This window comes from Vipera berus (assembly GCF_964194415.1).
Source record: "Vipera berus genome assembly, chromosome: 2".
Lineage (NCBI taxonomy): Eukaryota > Metazoa > Chordata > Lepidosauria > Squamata > Viperidae > Vipera > Vipera berus.
Window position 1 is genome coordinate 71543566 of NC_138203.1, and position 18280 is coordinate 71561845.

Sequence of the window (18280 nt, forward strand, 5' to 3'; positions counted from 1 at the left end):
TATAATTATGCTTTATTTTATGGATAACTAAATGTCAAATCAAAAATTAAAAAGTACCATGAGTCCTTCCTAATTTCATACATGAAGTATACTCAAAATAGAACAAAGCCTCTGTAAATGATGCAACTGCTTGTATTACTACAGAATGAATAAAAAGAAATATTATATAAATCAAAAAGCATAACGCTAAAGCATAAGCAACCACTTAGAAAATGTTATAGCCTAGAAGAAAGATCATTTAAGAAAAAGAAATAATCTTAAAATAGATGTAAAAATATTCATTTTTATAAAGGAGGATTGAGGAATCCTAATCCTTTTTAATGCCTTTTATTTTGTGTATTGTAAGCAAGTAATTTATTGCAATTTAAAAGAAAAATAATTACAATAACATTAAACCGAGAAAAGAAAAAGTAACAGATTCACCTGTGCTCAAAATTTTGTGTGAACCAAACTGTTCTGTCTCTTAGGTTTGCATACCAATATTCTGAATATTCTCCAACTCACTTTAAAATGAATCAGCCATTTTTAAAGGTGCAAATTCAGATGCATATTTTACTTCAAAGTTTCGAAGCCTGACTATTTATTAATATGACTCTGGGGACAGAAGCCCAGAAAAATTAGGTCAAAAATTCTTTTTGAGGATTGAAAAAGAAAATCTGGGAAAATGAGCTAAAAACAATTTCTTTCCCAATTATTCAGAGGGTTTTTCCCTGCAGGTTTTCTAGAAAACAATCTACAAACTGGCTCAATACATTAGTTTTAGCTTACAGAACTAGAACATCCAAGTAATTACCGCTTCCTTCACCACCTTAAACTTTACAGAGTAAACACAGACTTGATTAAACAAATATTAGCTTCTATACAAGAGTGCACAACTACATCATATTTGCTGAACCGTGGGGTATGCTGCAACAGTGCAAGATTAGCAGTAATGAAAAGGAGCTCTTCTGAAGACTTCATCCTCTCAAGCCTAGAAATGGCTCTCAGGCCAAGCCATTAAATTAATAACATCAACAATATTCATCACTAGACATGAGCTGCTGCCTCAAGACTATGATAGAATTAGGAGAGCCAAATCATTCAAGAAGCGTAGAATGAACTTTAAATAGTTATTAATCTGGAACAAATGTGAACAAATCAATGGAAGAGAGCACGACTTTAGATTTGGAGTACAGAATGTTATAAATTATCTGAGTTCATAACAAAATAATCTTGAACAATTAAAAACTAAAAACAAATATCGGAATACTTGAAACAACGTGGGATGAAATAATTATTTCATCCCACGTTGTTTCGAATGTTCCAATATTCTGATATTTGTTTTCAAAAAAGTTATCCATGTCACAACGATACAGAGAATGTGTTTGCTAATATAATTAGAGAAACAGATTCCAACCCCACTGGTATTGGCTGGACTGAAATAATGAGATGAATGGGAATTATTGAGGACTACGTATTAGTTTGTTTCTGGGTTATGGTTACTGTCGTTTTAAACTCTTTGCTACGGAGAAGCTAAATTGAACAGGGGTTGCAAAATAATGTTGCCCCTTATGTGTTGTGTTTCCACATGCAGATTAAGTTGTTTTAATGCAAAATTATGCAATGTGTGCATCTTTAAATAGTTTTTTTAAAAATTCAGTTTTAGGTATATTCCATAAAATACAACTTTTTCTCATTTACAATGTCTAGATTACTGTTTACTGGAAATTGCCCATATGTCCCAACTAGAAATAGCTGTATCTGCTATGTTTTTTAAAAAATAAAGAGATCTGGATTGAAAAATATTCCTTCCTTAATTAAGGAGTTGCAGCATGCAAAAACATACCAGGAATCCTTTATTATTCCAAACTTGAAAATAATAACAAACAGACCCTGTATAAAAAGGTGACAAACTTGAAAATAACAACCAACAGAGCAGGTATAAAAATGTGACTTCTTTTAAGTCAAAGTTGAGTCTGATGATTCATGCTCAGTGATTTGTCACTGCCTTCTTCAACAATGCTTTTGAACATCCCAGTCTTGCATATAGTTTGGAGGGTCTCTTTCTCAGTCAAAAGCTAACCAGAGTTAGTTTTGCACAGCTTCTTATGCTAAGCATCAGATCCTACTTAGATACCTTAAATTACAGAATCAGTTTGACTACAATGTGTAATGTTAGTATCCCTTCTAGTACTAAAGAATAGCTTTAGTCTATTCTTTAAAAAAGGGATGTGGTGGCTCAGGACGCTGAGCTTGTCAATCAGAAGGTTGGCAGTTTGGCGGGTCGAATCCCGAGTGCCGCGTAACAGAGTGAGTGCTTGTTACTCGTCCCAGCTTCTGCCAACCTAGCAGTTCGAAAGCATGTAAAAATGCAAGTAGAAAAATAGGGACCACTACTGTACGGTGGGAAGGTAACAGCATTCCATGTGCCTTTGGCATCCAGTCATGCCGGCCACATGACCACGGAGTCGTCCTCCGACAAGTGCTGGCTCTTCGGCTTTGAAACGGAGATGAGCACCGGCCCCTAGAGTTGGAAACGACTAGTACGCGTGTGCGGGGGAAACTTTACCTTTACCTTTTATTCTTTAAAAAAATAACAGCAATTTATGAATGATTGCTAGAGTACATAAATTAGATATTCAAATATATAGAAAGACATGGACTGAGTTGAAATGTCTGAGAGAAAAATATCAACAATTATTTTGGCAGATAAAGGACTTATTTCTTGAAACTTAAAATTATAATTGGCAAAAATATTTTGTAATATACTGAACATAGATGTAAATTTTTGGATATGTATTAACCATGCAATACTGGTTGATATCATGTGGTCATATATTAAGGCAACTCTCATTTGGATTTAAATAATATATTAAATTTGTTTTGGAAGATTATAATTTTACAATATACTATACAGTAAATCCCCTTCATAGATTACTGCCTTGTTGTGGCGGGGCTTGTGTAACTCAATGAAGCTATAAGCTATGCCGTGCAGGGCCACCCAAGACGGACAGGTCATAGCAGAGAGTTCTGACAAAACGTGATCCACTGGAGAAGGAAATGGCAACCCACTCCAGTATCTTTGCCATGAAAACTCCATGGACAGTACCAAAAGGAAAAAAGATATGATGCTGGAAGATGAGCCCCTCAGGTCGGAAGGCGTCCAATATGCTACTGGGGAAGAGCAGAAGGCTAGTACTAGTAGCGCCAGAAAGAATGAAGCGACTGGGCCAAAGCCGAAAGAACGCTCAGCTGTGGATGTATCTGGTGGTGAAAGGAAAGTCCGATGCTGTAAAGATTTTTTCTCCATAGGAACCTGGAATGTAAGATCCATGAATCAAGGAAAACTGGACGTGGTCAAACAAGAGATGACAAGACTGAACATCGACATCTTAGTAATCAGTGAGCTAAAATGGACAGGAATGGGTGAATTTAATTCAGATAACCATCAGGTATACTACTGCGGGCAAGAATCCCTCAGAAGAAATGGAGTAGCCTTCATAGTCAATAAAAGAGTAGGAAAAGCAATACTGGGATACAATCCCCAGAATGACAGAATGATCTGTTCGAATCCAAGACAAACCATTGAATATCACAGTAGTCCAAGTCTATGCCGCAACCACCAGTGCTGAAGAGGATGAAATTGACCAGTTCTATGAAGCTCTACAGCACCTTATAGAACTAACACCAAAAATTGATGTCCTTATCATCATGGGGGATTGGAATGCTAAAGTAGGAAGCCAAAAGATAACCAGAATAACAGGCAAGTTTGGCCTTGGAGTACAAAATGAAGCAGGGTACAGGCTGATAGAATTTTGTCAAGAGAATATGATGGTCATAGCAAACACTCTTTTCCAACAACCCAAGAGACGGCTCTACACATGCACATCACCAGACGGTCAACACAGAAATCACATTGACTGTGTGCTCTGCAGCCAAAGATGGAGAAGCTCTATACAGTCAGTAAAAACAAGACCAGGAGCTGACTGTGGCTCAGACCATGAGCTTCTCGTTGCAAAGTTTAGGCTTAAACTGAAGAAAGTAGGGAAAAGCACTAGGCCACTCAGGTATGAATTAAATCATATCCCTGTTGAATATACAGTAGAGGTGACAAATAGATTTAAGGAATTAGATCTGATAGACAGAGTGCCTGAAGAACTATGGACAGAGGTTCACAACATTGTACAAGAGGTAGCAACTAAAACCATCCCAAAGAAAAAGAAATCCAAGAAAGCAAAATGGCTGTCTGAGGAAGCTTTGCAAGTAGCTGAGGAAAGGAGGGAAGCTAAAGGCAAGGGCGAAAAAAGAAAGATACACCCAATTGAATGCAGAATTCCAGAGAATAGCTAGAAGAGATAAGAATGCCTTCTTAAATGAACAGTGCAAAGAAATAGAAGAAAACATAGGATAGGGAGGACCAGAGATCTCTTCAAAAAAATTGGAGATGAAGGGAACGTTTCATGCAAAAATGGGCATGATAAAGGACCAAAATGGCAGGGACCTAACAGAGGCAGAAGAGATTAAGAAGAGGTGGCAAAATTACACAGAAGAACTATACAAGAATGAGCTTAACGTCTTTGATAACCACGATGAGGTAATCACTGACCTCGAGCCAGACATCCTAGAATGTGAAGTGAAGTGGGACTTAAAAAAACTGAGCAACAACAAAGCTAGTGGAGGTGACAGTATTCCAGCTGAGCTATTCAAAATCTTAAAAGACAATGCAGTAAAAGTGCTACGCTCAATTTGCCAGCAAATTTGGAAAACTCAACAGTGGCCACAGGATTGGAAAAGATCAGTTTACATTCCAATTCCAAAGAAAGGCAGTGCCAAAGAATGTTCAAACTATTGCATCATTGCACTCATTTCACATGCTAGTAAAGTTATGCTTAAAATCCTACAAGCTAGACTCCAGCAGTATGTCGATCGAGAACTGCCAGAAGTACAGGCAGGATTTCGAAGAGGCAGAGGAACTAGAGATCAAATTGCCAACATACGCTGGATCATGGAGAAAGCTAGAGAGTTCCAGAAAAACATCTACTTCTGCTTCATTGACTATGCTCAAGCCTTTGATTGTGTGGATCACAACAAACTGTGGCAGCTTCTTGAAGAGATGGGCGTACCAGACCATCTTATTTGTCTCTTGAGAAACCTATATGCGGGTCAAGAAGCAACAGTGAGAACTGGACACGGAACCACTGATTGGTTCAAAATTGGGAAAGGAGTCCGGCAAGGCTGTATACTGTCACCCTGCCTATTTAACATATGCAGAGCACATCATGAGAAAGGCAGGGCTAGATGAATCAAAAGTTGGAATTAAGATTGCCAGGAGAAATATCAACAACCTAAGATATGCAGATGATACCACTCTAATGGCAGAAAGTGAAGAAGAACTAAACAGCCTCTTGTTGCGGGTAAAGAAGGAGAGTGCAAAAGTTGGGTTGAAACTTAACATTATAAAAACCAAGATCATGGCATCCGGCCCTCTCAATTCCTGGCAAATAGATGGGGAAGAAATGGAGGTAGTGACAGATTTTATTTTCCTGGGCTCCAAGATCACAGCAGACGGGGACTGCAGCAAAGAAATTAAAAAGACGCTTGCTCCTGGAGAGGAAAGCCATGGCAAATCTAGACAACACACTGAAAAGCAGAGATATCACCCTATCAACAAAAGTGCATATAGTCAAGGCTATGGTCTTCCCAGTTGCTATGTATGGCAGTGAAAGCTGGACCATAAGAAAGGCTGAGCACCAAAGAATTGAGGCCTTTGTACTATGGTGCTGGAGAAGACTCCTGCGAGTCCCTTGGACTGCAAGGTGATCAAACCGGTCTGTCCTAGAGGAGATCAACCCTGACTGCTCTTTAGAAGGCCAGATCCTGAAGTTGAAACTCAAATACTTTGGCCACCTAATGAGAAGGAAGGACTCACTGGAGAAGAGCCTAATGCTGGGAAAAGTTGAGGGCAAGAGAAGAATGGGACGACAGAGAATGGAGTCGACAGAGATGGAGAATGGGACGACAGAGATGGAGTCACTGAAGCAGTAGGCGTGAGCCTAAATGGACTCCAGAAGATGGTAGAGGACAGGAAGGCCTGGAGGAACGTTGTCCATGGGGTCGCAATGGGTTGGACACGACTTCGCAGCTAAACAACAACAACAATACAGTAAATCTTGCAAGTGCTTGTATGCTGTTAAATTATATACCAGTGGCTACAAAACTAGCAGGATAACAATGGAAAGGATATTGCATTCTTTTATAGTTGCAAAATGAGCCTGATGCTACAAAAGCGATTGCTGGACCCCACAATACTGGACAATTCTCATCCACAACTTCATATAGTGAAATAGCAGCTTCAAAAGGCCTTGGAGGAAGCATATTATCTAGATACTTTCCAGCTGAGATTCAGACCCAGATATGGAGCGGTGGAGCAGAAACAGGACTGGCCATGCTTAAAGATGACCTAGATAGGGACAGTGTATCCATCCTTGCTGTATTTGACCTGTTGGCAGCTTTCAATACTATTGACCAAAACCAATATTGTGTTGGTTCACCTCCTTCCTTCCAAATCCATTCCAGTCACTAATGACTGGGGAGAAGTCCTGCACTCAGCTTAAGTGAGGTGCTGCAGGGTCTGGTGCTTTCTCCTTTCATCTACTTGAGGCTTCTGGGTCAGCTTATCCATCACCATGGGGTGAGGTATCATCAGAATTCTGATTGTACCCAGTTTTACATTTCTACCCTCGGCAAATTAATTAAAGCCATGACCATCTTATCCTGGTGGCTGGAGGCTGGAGTGTCTGGATAGGGAACAACGGGCTTCAGCTGAACCCTGCCAGGACTCAGTGGCTTCGGTTTCTCAAGCCTGCTGGCTCCAGGACTATGCCATTTTTGATGCTGGATATGGTTGCACTACCCCAGACTGTCCCAAAGGGGTTTTTACAGGTGGCAACTGGACTTTCTTGTTTTTCTTTGAAGATGTTTTGCTTCTCATCCAAGAAGCTTCTTCAGCTCTGACCAGATGGTGGAGAATGGAAGGATTTATATTCCTTGTTGACAGTTGGTGATTTGCATTCTTTTAGAGAGTCCTTGGGACCGTTTGGAGTCTTCACACACATTTGCACTACTCAGGTGACGCTGAGGACATAGAAAATGGTCCCAATGACTCTCTAAAAGAATGCAAAATCCTTTTATTCCCCACCATCCAGTCAGAGGTGAAGCAGCTTCTTGGATAAGAAGCAAAATGTCTTTAAAGAAAAACAAGAAAGCTCAGTTGCCTCCTATAAAAGCACTTTTGGGACAACCATGACCTGGATGACTGAGAATCTCCACTGACACTATCCTAGACAGACTCAGGTGCAATTCTGGGGTTCTCCTAGACTCATAGGAGATGAGTAGATGGCAGTCATGGCTAGGAGGGCCTTTGGGCAGCTTTGTCTTGTGTGCCAGGTCCACCTGTTTTTGAATAAGCACGTCCTGTTTACAAGTCACTCACACCATAATTACCTCCAAACTAGATTACTGCAATGCGCTCTACAAGGAGTTGCCCTTGAAGAATATCCAGAAATTCCAACTGATACAGAATGCAGTGACATGGGCAGTAATATGTGCTCCTGGAAGAGTGCATGTTACACCTTTATCCAAGAACTACACTGCCTGCCTGTTTGCTTTTGTGTCCAATTCAAGGTGCTGGTTTTAACCTTTAAAACCCTTCAGGGCGTGTGTCGAGGCTATCTGATGGGCCACCTTTCCCCACTTACATCAGCTTGCCCCATCAGATCTGGATAGAAGGCATGCCGTAGATCCCATCCATCAGGGATCTACACTTGGTAGATCCCAGAGAGAGGTGCCTTCTTTGCCATGGTGCCTGCCTTATGGAACAATTTTCCCTCTGAAATTAGATTGGCCAACTCCCTTCTGACATCCTAAAAGGCCCTCAAGACCTGGTTATGTGACTAGGCCTGGGGCTCCCATGGAACTAAACGCTTGGCAAGATTGTTGAGGGGCCATTTCTTATTTTCCCTCCACTCTGATTGTATTTTGAGTTTTTTAGTATATTTATTACCAGTATTTAAAATTTGTATATACTGTTTTTGTATTTTTAATTTATTATCATGCACCACCCACAGCTGCCTTGGTAAGATGGGCAGCTATATAAACCTGATTAATCAATCAATAACAAGAGTAGAATTCTTCATCAATTATATCATGTTACAGAAAGTTAATCTCTCTATATTTGAACAAGTACTTCAACATTGGGAGAGTTGTGAACCCCTATTTTGAGATTTAAACCACATGGACTGATTTATATGGTTAATTTCCCTTTTTTGTTCTTATAATAAAACGTATTTTACAATTGTAATTATATCACATGATATGACTATACCATTTAAGGCTATTTTTTTGTTTGGTTCCTAAGAGCCGTATGTTTTTCTAATGATGTTTTTAATTCATCTCTTTATACTTGTAATATATGACAACTATTTTTTATTTATTTATTTATTTTATTTTAATTCCATTTATATCCCGCCCTTCTCCGAAGACTCAGGGCGGCTTACAAGCTTGGCAGTTCTCTTTCTAATTAACATTATGTTGTTATTGTTATTTAGATCTAATGTAGTCATCCATTTAATATAGCCATAGTCTAGCGTTTTGTATTGTATTTCTTCCGCACTGCTCTAAACTAAAACTTTAATTACTATGTTATGATGTAGTACCTTGAATACTTTGGCTCTTGGTTACATATTGCTTTGTGAGAGTACAGTTGTAGAAAGTGGCTGAAATACTTCAAATAAATAGCACTGACATTCTAAGCAAAACATTTACAGTTTGGTCTCGTAGTTAAAGCACCAAGCTAGAAACCATGAGACCACGAGTTCTAGTCCTGCCTTAGCCATGAAAGCCAGCTGGGTTACTTTGGGCCAGTTACTCTCTCTCAGCCCAATTCACCTCAGAGGTTTATTTTTATGAAGAAATAGGAGGAAGGAGGAGTGTTAGATATGTTTATGCCTTGAGTTGTTGACAAAATAATAAAACTAAAATATAAAACAAACAATATTTTCACTAAATAGAATTTATACATAAATACAATTCTGCCTTGGTGATTTTTTTCTCCTTGTCCTTTCTCACAGGTTTGGCACTATTTTTTTTATTGCATTCAGGATCAGAAAAAGCCACCCCCCACAGCTACTGTCAGTAAGGTTGGCAGTACCCTTAATGTTTTCCAATAGGAAAGAGGCATAGCTTCAGAAGTGAGTTTGTGGTGATTAATTTTCTTCTTCAGAAAGCAAGAGGAAAGGCATTGATTTGAGGCTTGTGCCCCAGAAGGTTCTGTCTGTAGTGGCTAGCAAACTGCTGCCTATAACTGGATAGTAGCAATCTTCTATCTATCCAAACCTATTTTGTTGTGTTCAAAGAATCATAAAGCACAAACGAGAAGAGTGACCATTCTAGTACTCTATGCAAGGTGTAAAGCAATGTAATTATTTTGAATCATTCAAAATGAGATGAAATTTTACAAACCTTTTTATATGTTTTCTCCTCATTTTGTTTTTCAGAAGGGGGATCTCCATTTTCAGCTATAGTTTGCATCTGAAAAGATTTAAAAACACAAAAGCATTTTATTTCTAGTGTTCTAACTCACCTTTCCCAGAAAGGCAACAGTCAAATTAAATAAAACATAAAATATAACACATCAATGTACAAACAACTACTTTAAAATCAATATCTGGTGGTAGTGCAGCTAAGCTATGCCAGACAGTGAGTGGGTTTTACAGATTGACACTTATGGACTTTGTTATTATTTCCCCATTCTCTGGATAATTTGTGGAGTCCTTAATTTCTAAGCCACATTTTATCTCTGGATAATCACAGAATATTCTAAATGCTATTCAAAGGCACAGCAATAACAACAACTCTGGAAAGAGTTATTCTGATGCCTGAAAGATAGTAACTAAGAGAACAAGAAAGATGCCTGTAATAAAGACTTTAATTGCTGGGAGATTCATGTTGTAAAAGGTAATCCTTCAAACGTATTAGTCCCAGTCTTTTTAAGGTTTTAAACACTAAAATCAATCCTCAATCAGACTGGAAACAAATCAATAACAATGTACTTCTCTGAATACCAGGTTGATAATATGCTCAGGACAGCCAGTGCTAGTAAATAATGTGGTTCTTCTAATGGTGAATCAAACCAATACTTGTCCTAAAAGCAATGCATTCCTAATCTGATCAATACTGAAGCATGAGTAATAGCAGTCAAGCCGTGTCTCTCCAACAAAGGAGTTCAACAACAGAGCAACCAAAGCCACGTGGAATATAAGAGCTACCTTTAGCTCCTTATAGGAAAAAAATGTTTATAAGAATCTTACCCAAGACAAAGCAAAAATTTGGACTGAGAGATTTTTCATTAATAGTTCTATCTTACCTTAATAATCAGTGATGGCCATCATTTTTTATGATCACCATACTCACCCCTAATAGCCCCCTGGATTGCATGGATGAATTATAATCCTAACCTAATATGTCTACAATAGCTGGAGGCCTGTTCAGGTCTGTTGGCTTCGGAGTTTACAAAAGTATATATACCCTTGTATATTTTATCTGTTTCTATCTAATGTAGGACAACTATAGAATCATAGGCTATTTAGGCAAATCAGTCCATCAACTTTGTGCAGGAATCCAAATCAAAACGTCCCAGAAAGATGGGTGTCTAGCCTCTACTAGACATCTCAGGAGTTTTAACACATAAATTATAAACAACATTCCCAGTGATCCTTAAAATATCTCTGAATCATTCCCATTCTGTACCTGTAGAGGGATTTTCGGGGAGTTTCCCTGCTGAACAGCGTTGGCAAAAAAATCATGAGCACATCAGAGAATAATATATAACTAACAATAGATATTTAATGTAATTCTTATTTATGCGTAGAACATGCACAAATAGTGAAAAGAGCCAGATGACAGAGCAAAGGCAAAAAAAAATAGTAAACCCACCAAGATAAATAACAATTAGAAAGTTTTACAATTTTAGTGGCAAGCAAAGAGCCAAGAGGTCATAAAAACATGAGTAAGTATGGGATTCTGAACTGTGTCCCAACCAGCCATGTCTCAATCGTCATTAGACAAAGTGAAAAGCCTATCTAGGATATCTTGGTGAATAGATAAACTTGTAGAGAATATGATTGTATTTTCTTTATCCTGGACTCAAAATGTTCAGCTCTTAAAAAAAAAAGCATTCACCAAAATGCTGGAGTGGGTCTGCAAGCTGATATAGTTACTACATAACGGGCATAATGTCCTCTCATAGATAACATCTTAATTTAAGAAGGATCATTAAATAGCTCATCTGGCTTTACAAGCTGATTGCAAAGCAACATTCAGAAGATGGAGGTTCATAGTTCATGCTATAAATATTCCTTTACTAAACCCTTCTTTGAAATTAAAATGTGCTAGTTAACAGATTGATGCCTACATTAAACAGGTTATTAGTCAAAATGCATGTCCTTCTTATTTAGGTTGTTCTACTCTTTCGGTCACGCAAAGATCTATATTAAACTCTATGATCATAAAACATTTAGAAACTGCCCAGACTCTGCATATGTTAGCAACCACTCGTTTAATTGACTCTTCGAAATTACAATAGAGATGAATGCCAAAGTCTTATGACAGGTCCTTGAAGTTGTGGCCATTGCAGTGTCTCCACAGTCATGATTACAATTCGGACACTTGGCAATTGGCTTGCATGTACAACAGTTGGACAGCCTATGATCATATGACTGCCATTTGAGACCTTCCCTTCCAACTTCCCACAAGCAAAATTAATGGGGAAGCCAGCAGGGAAAGTCACAAGCCACTCCCACGTCACTCTTGCTGCTTTTTCTCCTTTAGAGCCCAAGTGGTAGGATGAGTGTGGGTCCCAGGCAGGCAAGTGCCTGCCCAGTTGTAGTCAGATGATGCCACAGGGCTCTCTCCCCGGCCTGCACATATTTCTGTAGCCCATCCCCCAACGGACACTACGTTGTAATACAAATTCTGGTTGTAATTATCATATTTAATCAAAGACTACCTGTAATCAAATATATTTTTCCATTCTTACTGTAAGCCTATTTACAGCAGCAAGTATTAGTAGCATACTGTTATCAATAATATTAGAATTTCATGTACCTTCCTTAGCTATGTTACAAACAGTCTGCAGTTGAGAGAGGGAGTCAGCCCTTTCATTGATGCAGTCAATTTTTCCAGGACACACTGTTAAAAAAAAAAGTACTTTTATTAACCAGGGTTATTTAAAAAATACTTTTAACACAGAATAACAAATAAACAAAAGCATGGCCCTACACACACACATATATAAAATATAATCATTTATGTGTTATTACATTCATACATTATTTATGATCATTCTAATTACATGGGGTGCTCGATTTACAACCTACCCGAAAAAGGAGACTGTACCCGTCCCCTTTCTTATCTGAAGTTCTGACAGCCAGTCCCTCCCCCATGGTTACATGACCCCACTTCAGGCACTCGGCAACATGGCCACATTTATGGCCGTTTTGCGGTGTCCTGCAGGCACATGGCTGCATCTTAAGAGTTTTGCTGAAAACTGACACAGGATCGTATTTATGATTGTGGCATTTGCTTAACGACCACAGCATTCGCACTTATGACTGCCACATTAGTTTAATGACCTCCGTGAAAAAGTCACACATGACCGACCGGTTTTATAACCATCACGACATACGACCATAATGGGTAGGTTCTATCATAGTTGTATCTCAACGACTACTCCATTTCACATTTATGAAAAGAAATAGATGCATGTTACATTGCAGACCATTACTAAAATATATTGAAGAATTTATTTCAGTAGACCTTTGTGAGGCTGCCTGAAAAATACATGAAAAGGAACTATAAGGCCAGTTACCACATTCATATAGAAGGCTCACTGTACCCACATACAAAATATTATTACAACAGCAAAACCACATAAGTTTTGAAAGAGAACCGATAGGATCATAATTAGTTTTAAAATCTTAGTTTACCTATCAAGCTTCTGAGACTTTGCTTCCAATAGAAAAATGGGCTGCATGCAAAAGTATATGTGAAAACCTGCCTTTAGTTTCTGAATAAACCCACCCCTCAATAAAAAGGAGGGGATGAAGACAATAGAAAATCTAATGACTGAGAACTGCATCTCAACCTTGTGAAAAGCAACTTTTGTAAAACTATGCTAATTACAGGGCTGCTTTAAAATAAATCCTTTTTCAATATTTTTCCCCTATACATATAAATATAATGACATTTTAAAAGGTTATCCCACATAATCATACAACCTTGTACCTGGACATTCTTGGTTATGGTAACATTTAATTTATGTAATCCTGGAATGCAATGCTGATAATTTATATTTAATTAATACTACAAACAACTTTGTGGTATCTTTAACCAATTAAGACATAATTTTTATACATTATAATATACTAGTTAGTCTTTATGGTGCCATAAGATCCTTTTTTATTTTTCACTGTAATAGATTAGAAATATATAACGAGCAATTAACTACTGAAAGTATACTTCAAGAAAATAAAGCTATTTTTACATGCAAAGCTAGCAAATAGTATGTTATGACCAAGCATTATATAAGATTGTTTGAAATTCTTTTTATATAACCATTTGCATTGGATACTAAATAAATCCTTAGCAAAAAAAGTCCCCCCCCACTAATGCCAAATATCAGTTTTTACACTGCCTTTATATTCTTCCACAGGAAATATTAGCATTAGTAAATTCCTAATATTTAGGAAATGCCTTATTTCTAAACCGCAATAGATGGGCACCTAGCGTAGAAGATTTCTTTCCATGCTGGATCTTAATAAATTCTACATACTATGATCATTTAAGGGTCTTTATATCCTCATCAAAGAATCATATTGTTTACACAACAAGCAGATTCTCTCATCTATCCTTGCACTCTGTCCACATAGAGGTGGATTTATATGCAGTTTTCCCCCCTTGGCCGTCAAAGCATATTTCTACGCATACCAACTTGAAAGGAAATCTTTTCAGAAAAATTAATTCAATGTTATCCTGAAATAACTAAACCAAATCAAGTACAATATAGCCTTGAACTTGGTATGCAACAGAGGCTTGCTTATTCCCAATTTATCTGGAGAAAAATCTTTTTTTTTAACATGGGAATTCATATTGCCCAAGTAAAAATGGCATTGATTTCTTTAGCAGAACTACTACACTTGCAAATTAAACTGAATTAAATAAATCTGGGGTCTTCAACCTTTTGGTCAAATAACACGTGTGTGTTCGCGTCTGTATGTGTGTATGCGTATTGGAGAAAAACAGCTTATGGCTTGAAAGAAAAATGATGCAGTCTGCCATAAAAACAATGCTTCCTAATTTAACACTTGTGTATTCATGTTTGCCCTTCCCATTATCATCTGAAGAATCACAGACCAAATAAGATCTATATATTAAATTTCGTGTGTTTGCTTGTTATCTTCAGTTGGGCAAAAATGGGCAAAAATGGAAGGTATAGGGCAGGGGTAGGCAACCTTGGCTCTTTTACGACTCGTGGACTTCAACTCCCAGAATTCCTGAGCCAGCATGGCTCAGCTTGGAAACCTCTCCCTTTCCCCTCAGCATGGCTGGCTCAGGAATTCTGGGAGTTGAAGTCCACCAGTCATAAAAGCGCCAAGTTCGAAGACCTCTGAGTTACTGGGTCTTTTTCTCGGTTAAGAGTTATCTGGAGAATTCTGGGAGTTGAAGTCCACCAGTCATAAAAGAGCGAAGGTTGCCTACCCCTGGTATAGGGCAACAATTATTGAACCAAGATAACTCAAATGGGATAATTTGCAGAATGCCAGGATCTATAACTCCTATGGAAACAAAATTTGGGAAAGTTGTGGCCACTTCACTTCAGTAGCACATCTTCCAAGTACACTTTTCAAAAACCCACAGGTTATGTGGCACAACCTGTGGCCTCTGCACCCAATCAACAGTGAGGAATGATTGGCTGCTCTGGAACAGAGGCTAGAATAGGAAATTATATACAGCAATGGATGGTGAGGAAAGAGTGAGGAAGCGGCTTGAATGCCTGCTTCCAAGGAAAGGCTGGCTGAGATTACCAACAGTCAATGGATGAGCTCTTTTACTTCCTGGAGAGAGGGGACCCTCAGGGACATGCTGGGATGGGGAGTGGTGGTGCAATTTTGTTGCGGTCTATGATTTCCTTTGTTCCCGTTCCTTTCTGCAAAGTAGGGAGGACAGCTAAGAAGGAGAAGTGATTTCTGGTGCTCCCTACCAGCTTCCCACAAGCAACATCAATGGGGAAGCCAGCAGGAAATTGGAAATTTCCATTGCTTTTTTGCCCATCCATGGTCATTTTATTTCTCTGTTTAGATGTGATGATGACCCAATGAGTCACAACTTATTTAATAGAATTTTCCTCTAGGAAGTATTCTCCTCCATAAGAAGGGATAATATTTGGCCAACCCTGCCTGAGGATTTCAAAACTAGGTGGAATTGGGCTTGATCAAAACCTGAATATAAGCAATGAGAAACACCATAGTGCAGCCTGAACTAGGTACTAGAGGGAGGAAACAGCAATGTATGTGCATGCTACTGCCAAGAAAACAGCATGGTTGTGTCCATATCATCAGAAATCAAGCTCCACTTAAAAATATTTTACTTCTGGGTGCGTCTAAGGAAAGGAGCCTAAAAGTTTCATTATCATTTAAGACAGATGAAATACCCTGGTTCTCAAATCAACAGAGGTCTGTATTTGTTAAGTGTACATTTTGTCTAAATATGATCCCTTAATTTCCCCTTCAGCACAGCGGGTCATTTTCCTTTTCATCTGCAGAATAGGGTTTTTTTTGTGGAATGCATGTCCACCAATTCTTGTCACTTCTTTGCAGTACCTCTTTGATTACAGCAAAAGGACATTCCTGGAGTGCCATAGTTTTTGAGCTGCCCAGCATGATACCAACCAGTCTTTTCATAAACTTCAGAATAAATAAACGAGAGAAATATATTATGGGGGCAATGCCAACAGGCCTGAGGACTCCGAGGAGGGGTGAACTAGTGGGGTAGTTCACTTATTGTTAACATTCCTCCGCCTATTAGTTTCTGCCTGTCTTAGTTTTGTTTTTATCATTTTAATAATGGTTACATAATGGTTTTAAACAATGACTGCTTTATATTTCTACTGTTTTGTTGGATTGTCACTCAGAATCTATGAGAAGGCGGCCATATAAATTTGATAAATAAATAAATAAGTACTAAAACCTAGAGGAATATGGCAAGCTACTTAAGGAAGATCTATTTGAGACATTATTCAGACAAGCATTTACTAAAAAGCAAGGAGCTATGGAAAAAGACTGTTTTGTTAGAAGTTCTGGATAAATCCTCTGCATTTTACAAATTGCAGGAATGAACCAGATTGCTCAGACACATACCCATTTAATAACATGTCAACTGAAATCCTATTAAATGCCATGCAACAAACAGAATAAAGCAATTCTTGGTTAAACACATGGAATTATTAAGAGCATTAAAAGCTTTTGTATTTAAAGAATCCATATGAATAATCAAACTCGTGTTTCAGCAGAAAGGAATGATACCTAAATATAGAAAGAATATTCTTGTTTCTTCATTTATTCATGACCAAGACCTTTTTTTTCCAGAGGAAGTCTTTATATAATTATGTGCAGTAGGAATAATTGGTGAGCGCAGCCAGCAAAAAATATTTAATGTGCAAATCTACATTTCTGAAGCAAACTATTTACAAATAAGAACTTACTTCTTCTTTAACAGCAGCAATTCACTTCAACTTTCTTAATATTATATGGCTTATTTAATAGCACTGGGTATCAGAATAAAAATACAATTTAAAGAATTATAAAAAATAAATCATTATCATGCCCAAAGCACGGAACACTAAAGCAATGTATTGCAATATTTTTGCCAGGAAGTGACCTACTGGTTGTAATTTCTATGATGGACGAAGATATTAAAAATGTAAGAGATATTTATACTTTATATACTGAAACTGAATGTTTCTCCAAGACTACAGGGCCAACAAAAAATGATAGAAAAAGTTATAACTGTGGCAACATCAACTTTGACATTACCAACTGCCTGATGATCATAAGCATGGAATGTTGCAGTACATGATTAAAGTTAGATTTTAGTTTCCATGTATAGGAAGAAAAGACTAAATAACAATGGCTTATTCAAAGGAGAACCAATTACTATCAACTGCAAATGTCTTTTTCCCCCACTGGATATTCATTCTAATGCTGTAGATATGATTCTGTTGTTTCCTGGGTTGGAATTGAACATGTAGTCAGCAATGTCCTCTATAAATATTCTTTCCACTCCATTGTTTTGCATAATATCATACCATAAATGCCAACTACGGATAAAATATACCATACTAGGAATGCCACCATCTCTTATCCTGAATATTATTATGTACTTAGGTGAACCTACTCCAATTTGTCTACACCCACTAGCATCCACTTTAGTGCACTTCATTTCTGCTAGGAGAGTTTCAAGTTTTCTTTGGCATATATTTTTTATATTCCAAGTTCCAATTGCATTTCTCCTTATAAAATGAGGAGCTCATTTTTCTATATTGTCACCTAGAACAGGGGTCCCCAATCCCTGGACCGATAACAGGCCGCAGCATGCCAGCAACCGGTCTGCACAAACAAGCAAAGCGCCCTCGGCTGGATGCTGGCAGCACACAAAACCACGCCCCCTCTGGTCTGCGGAAAAACCTCTCTCCACAGAACCGATCCCTGCTGCCCAAAAGGTTGGGGAGCTCTGACCTAGAATACCAGACTTCTTTGTAGTTTTGCCTGGCTACATTATCAGCTCCAGCTTTACTCATAAATGTTCAATTTTCCTCCTCCGGAACCAGTGAAGTGCTTTTTGATTTTCGGTAGTCTCATTAACTGACATTCAAACTGGTCTAAATGTTTTATCCATCTCCATGCAATTTGCTTGGCAACAATACAGAAGTGGTTTGTCATTGCCTTTTTTCTACTTTTGAGTTTCTAGGTAGATTTCTTCCCATGTGTTGCAAAACCCCTTCTGCCCTTACTTCCATCATGTGTTGTTCTCTGCTTAACTAGTCACTACCAGCAGCTTCTGGTCCTTCCAGCTTCCAGCGATTCTCAGGGTTATTGCACCTACCGAAATATCCCTCAATATCAAAAGGGCTCAATTACAGAAATAGATGACAGGCTATGGCTATTTCCTAAACAGAACATAGAAAAAT

The 18280-nt window shown here is 38.2% G+C and overlaps 1 protein-coding gene across 5 annotated transcripts in view; it reads right to left on the reverse strand.

Annotated features, from left to right (window-relative positions):
* The window catches only part of PIP5K1B (phosphatidylinositol-4-phosphate 5-kinase type 1 beta), an 82388-nt gene that overhangs the window by 41791 nt on the left and 22317 nt on the right, over window positions 1–18280 (reverse strand). For all 5 annotated transcript variants that reach the window (XM_081321214.1, XM_081321216.1, XM_081321215.1 and 2 more), the window contains exons 2-3: window positions 12142–12225; window positions 9499–9567 (exon numbers count right to left, since the gene is read on the reverse strand). In XM_081321214.1, the coding sequence (XP_081177340.1) occupies window positions 9499–9567 (69 nt within the window). In that variant the 5' untranslated portion in view covers window positions 12142–12225. The remainder of the gene's footprint in view (window positions 1–9498; window positions 9568–12141; window positions 12226–18280) is intronic.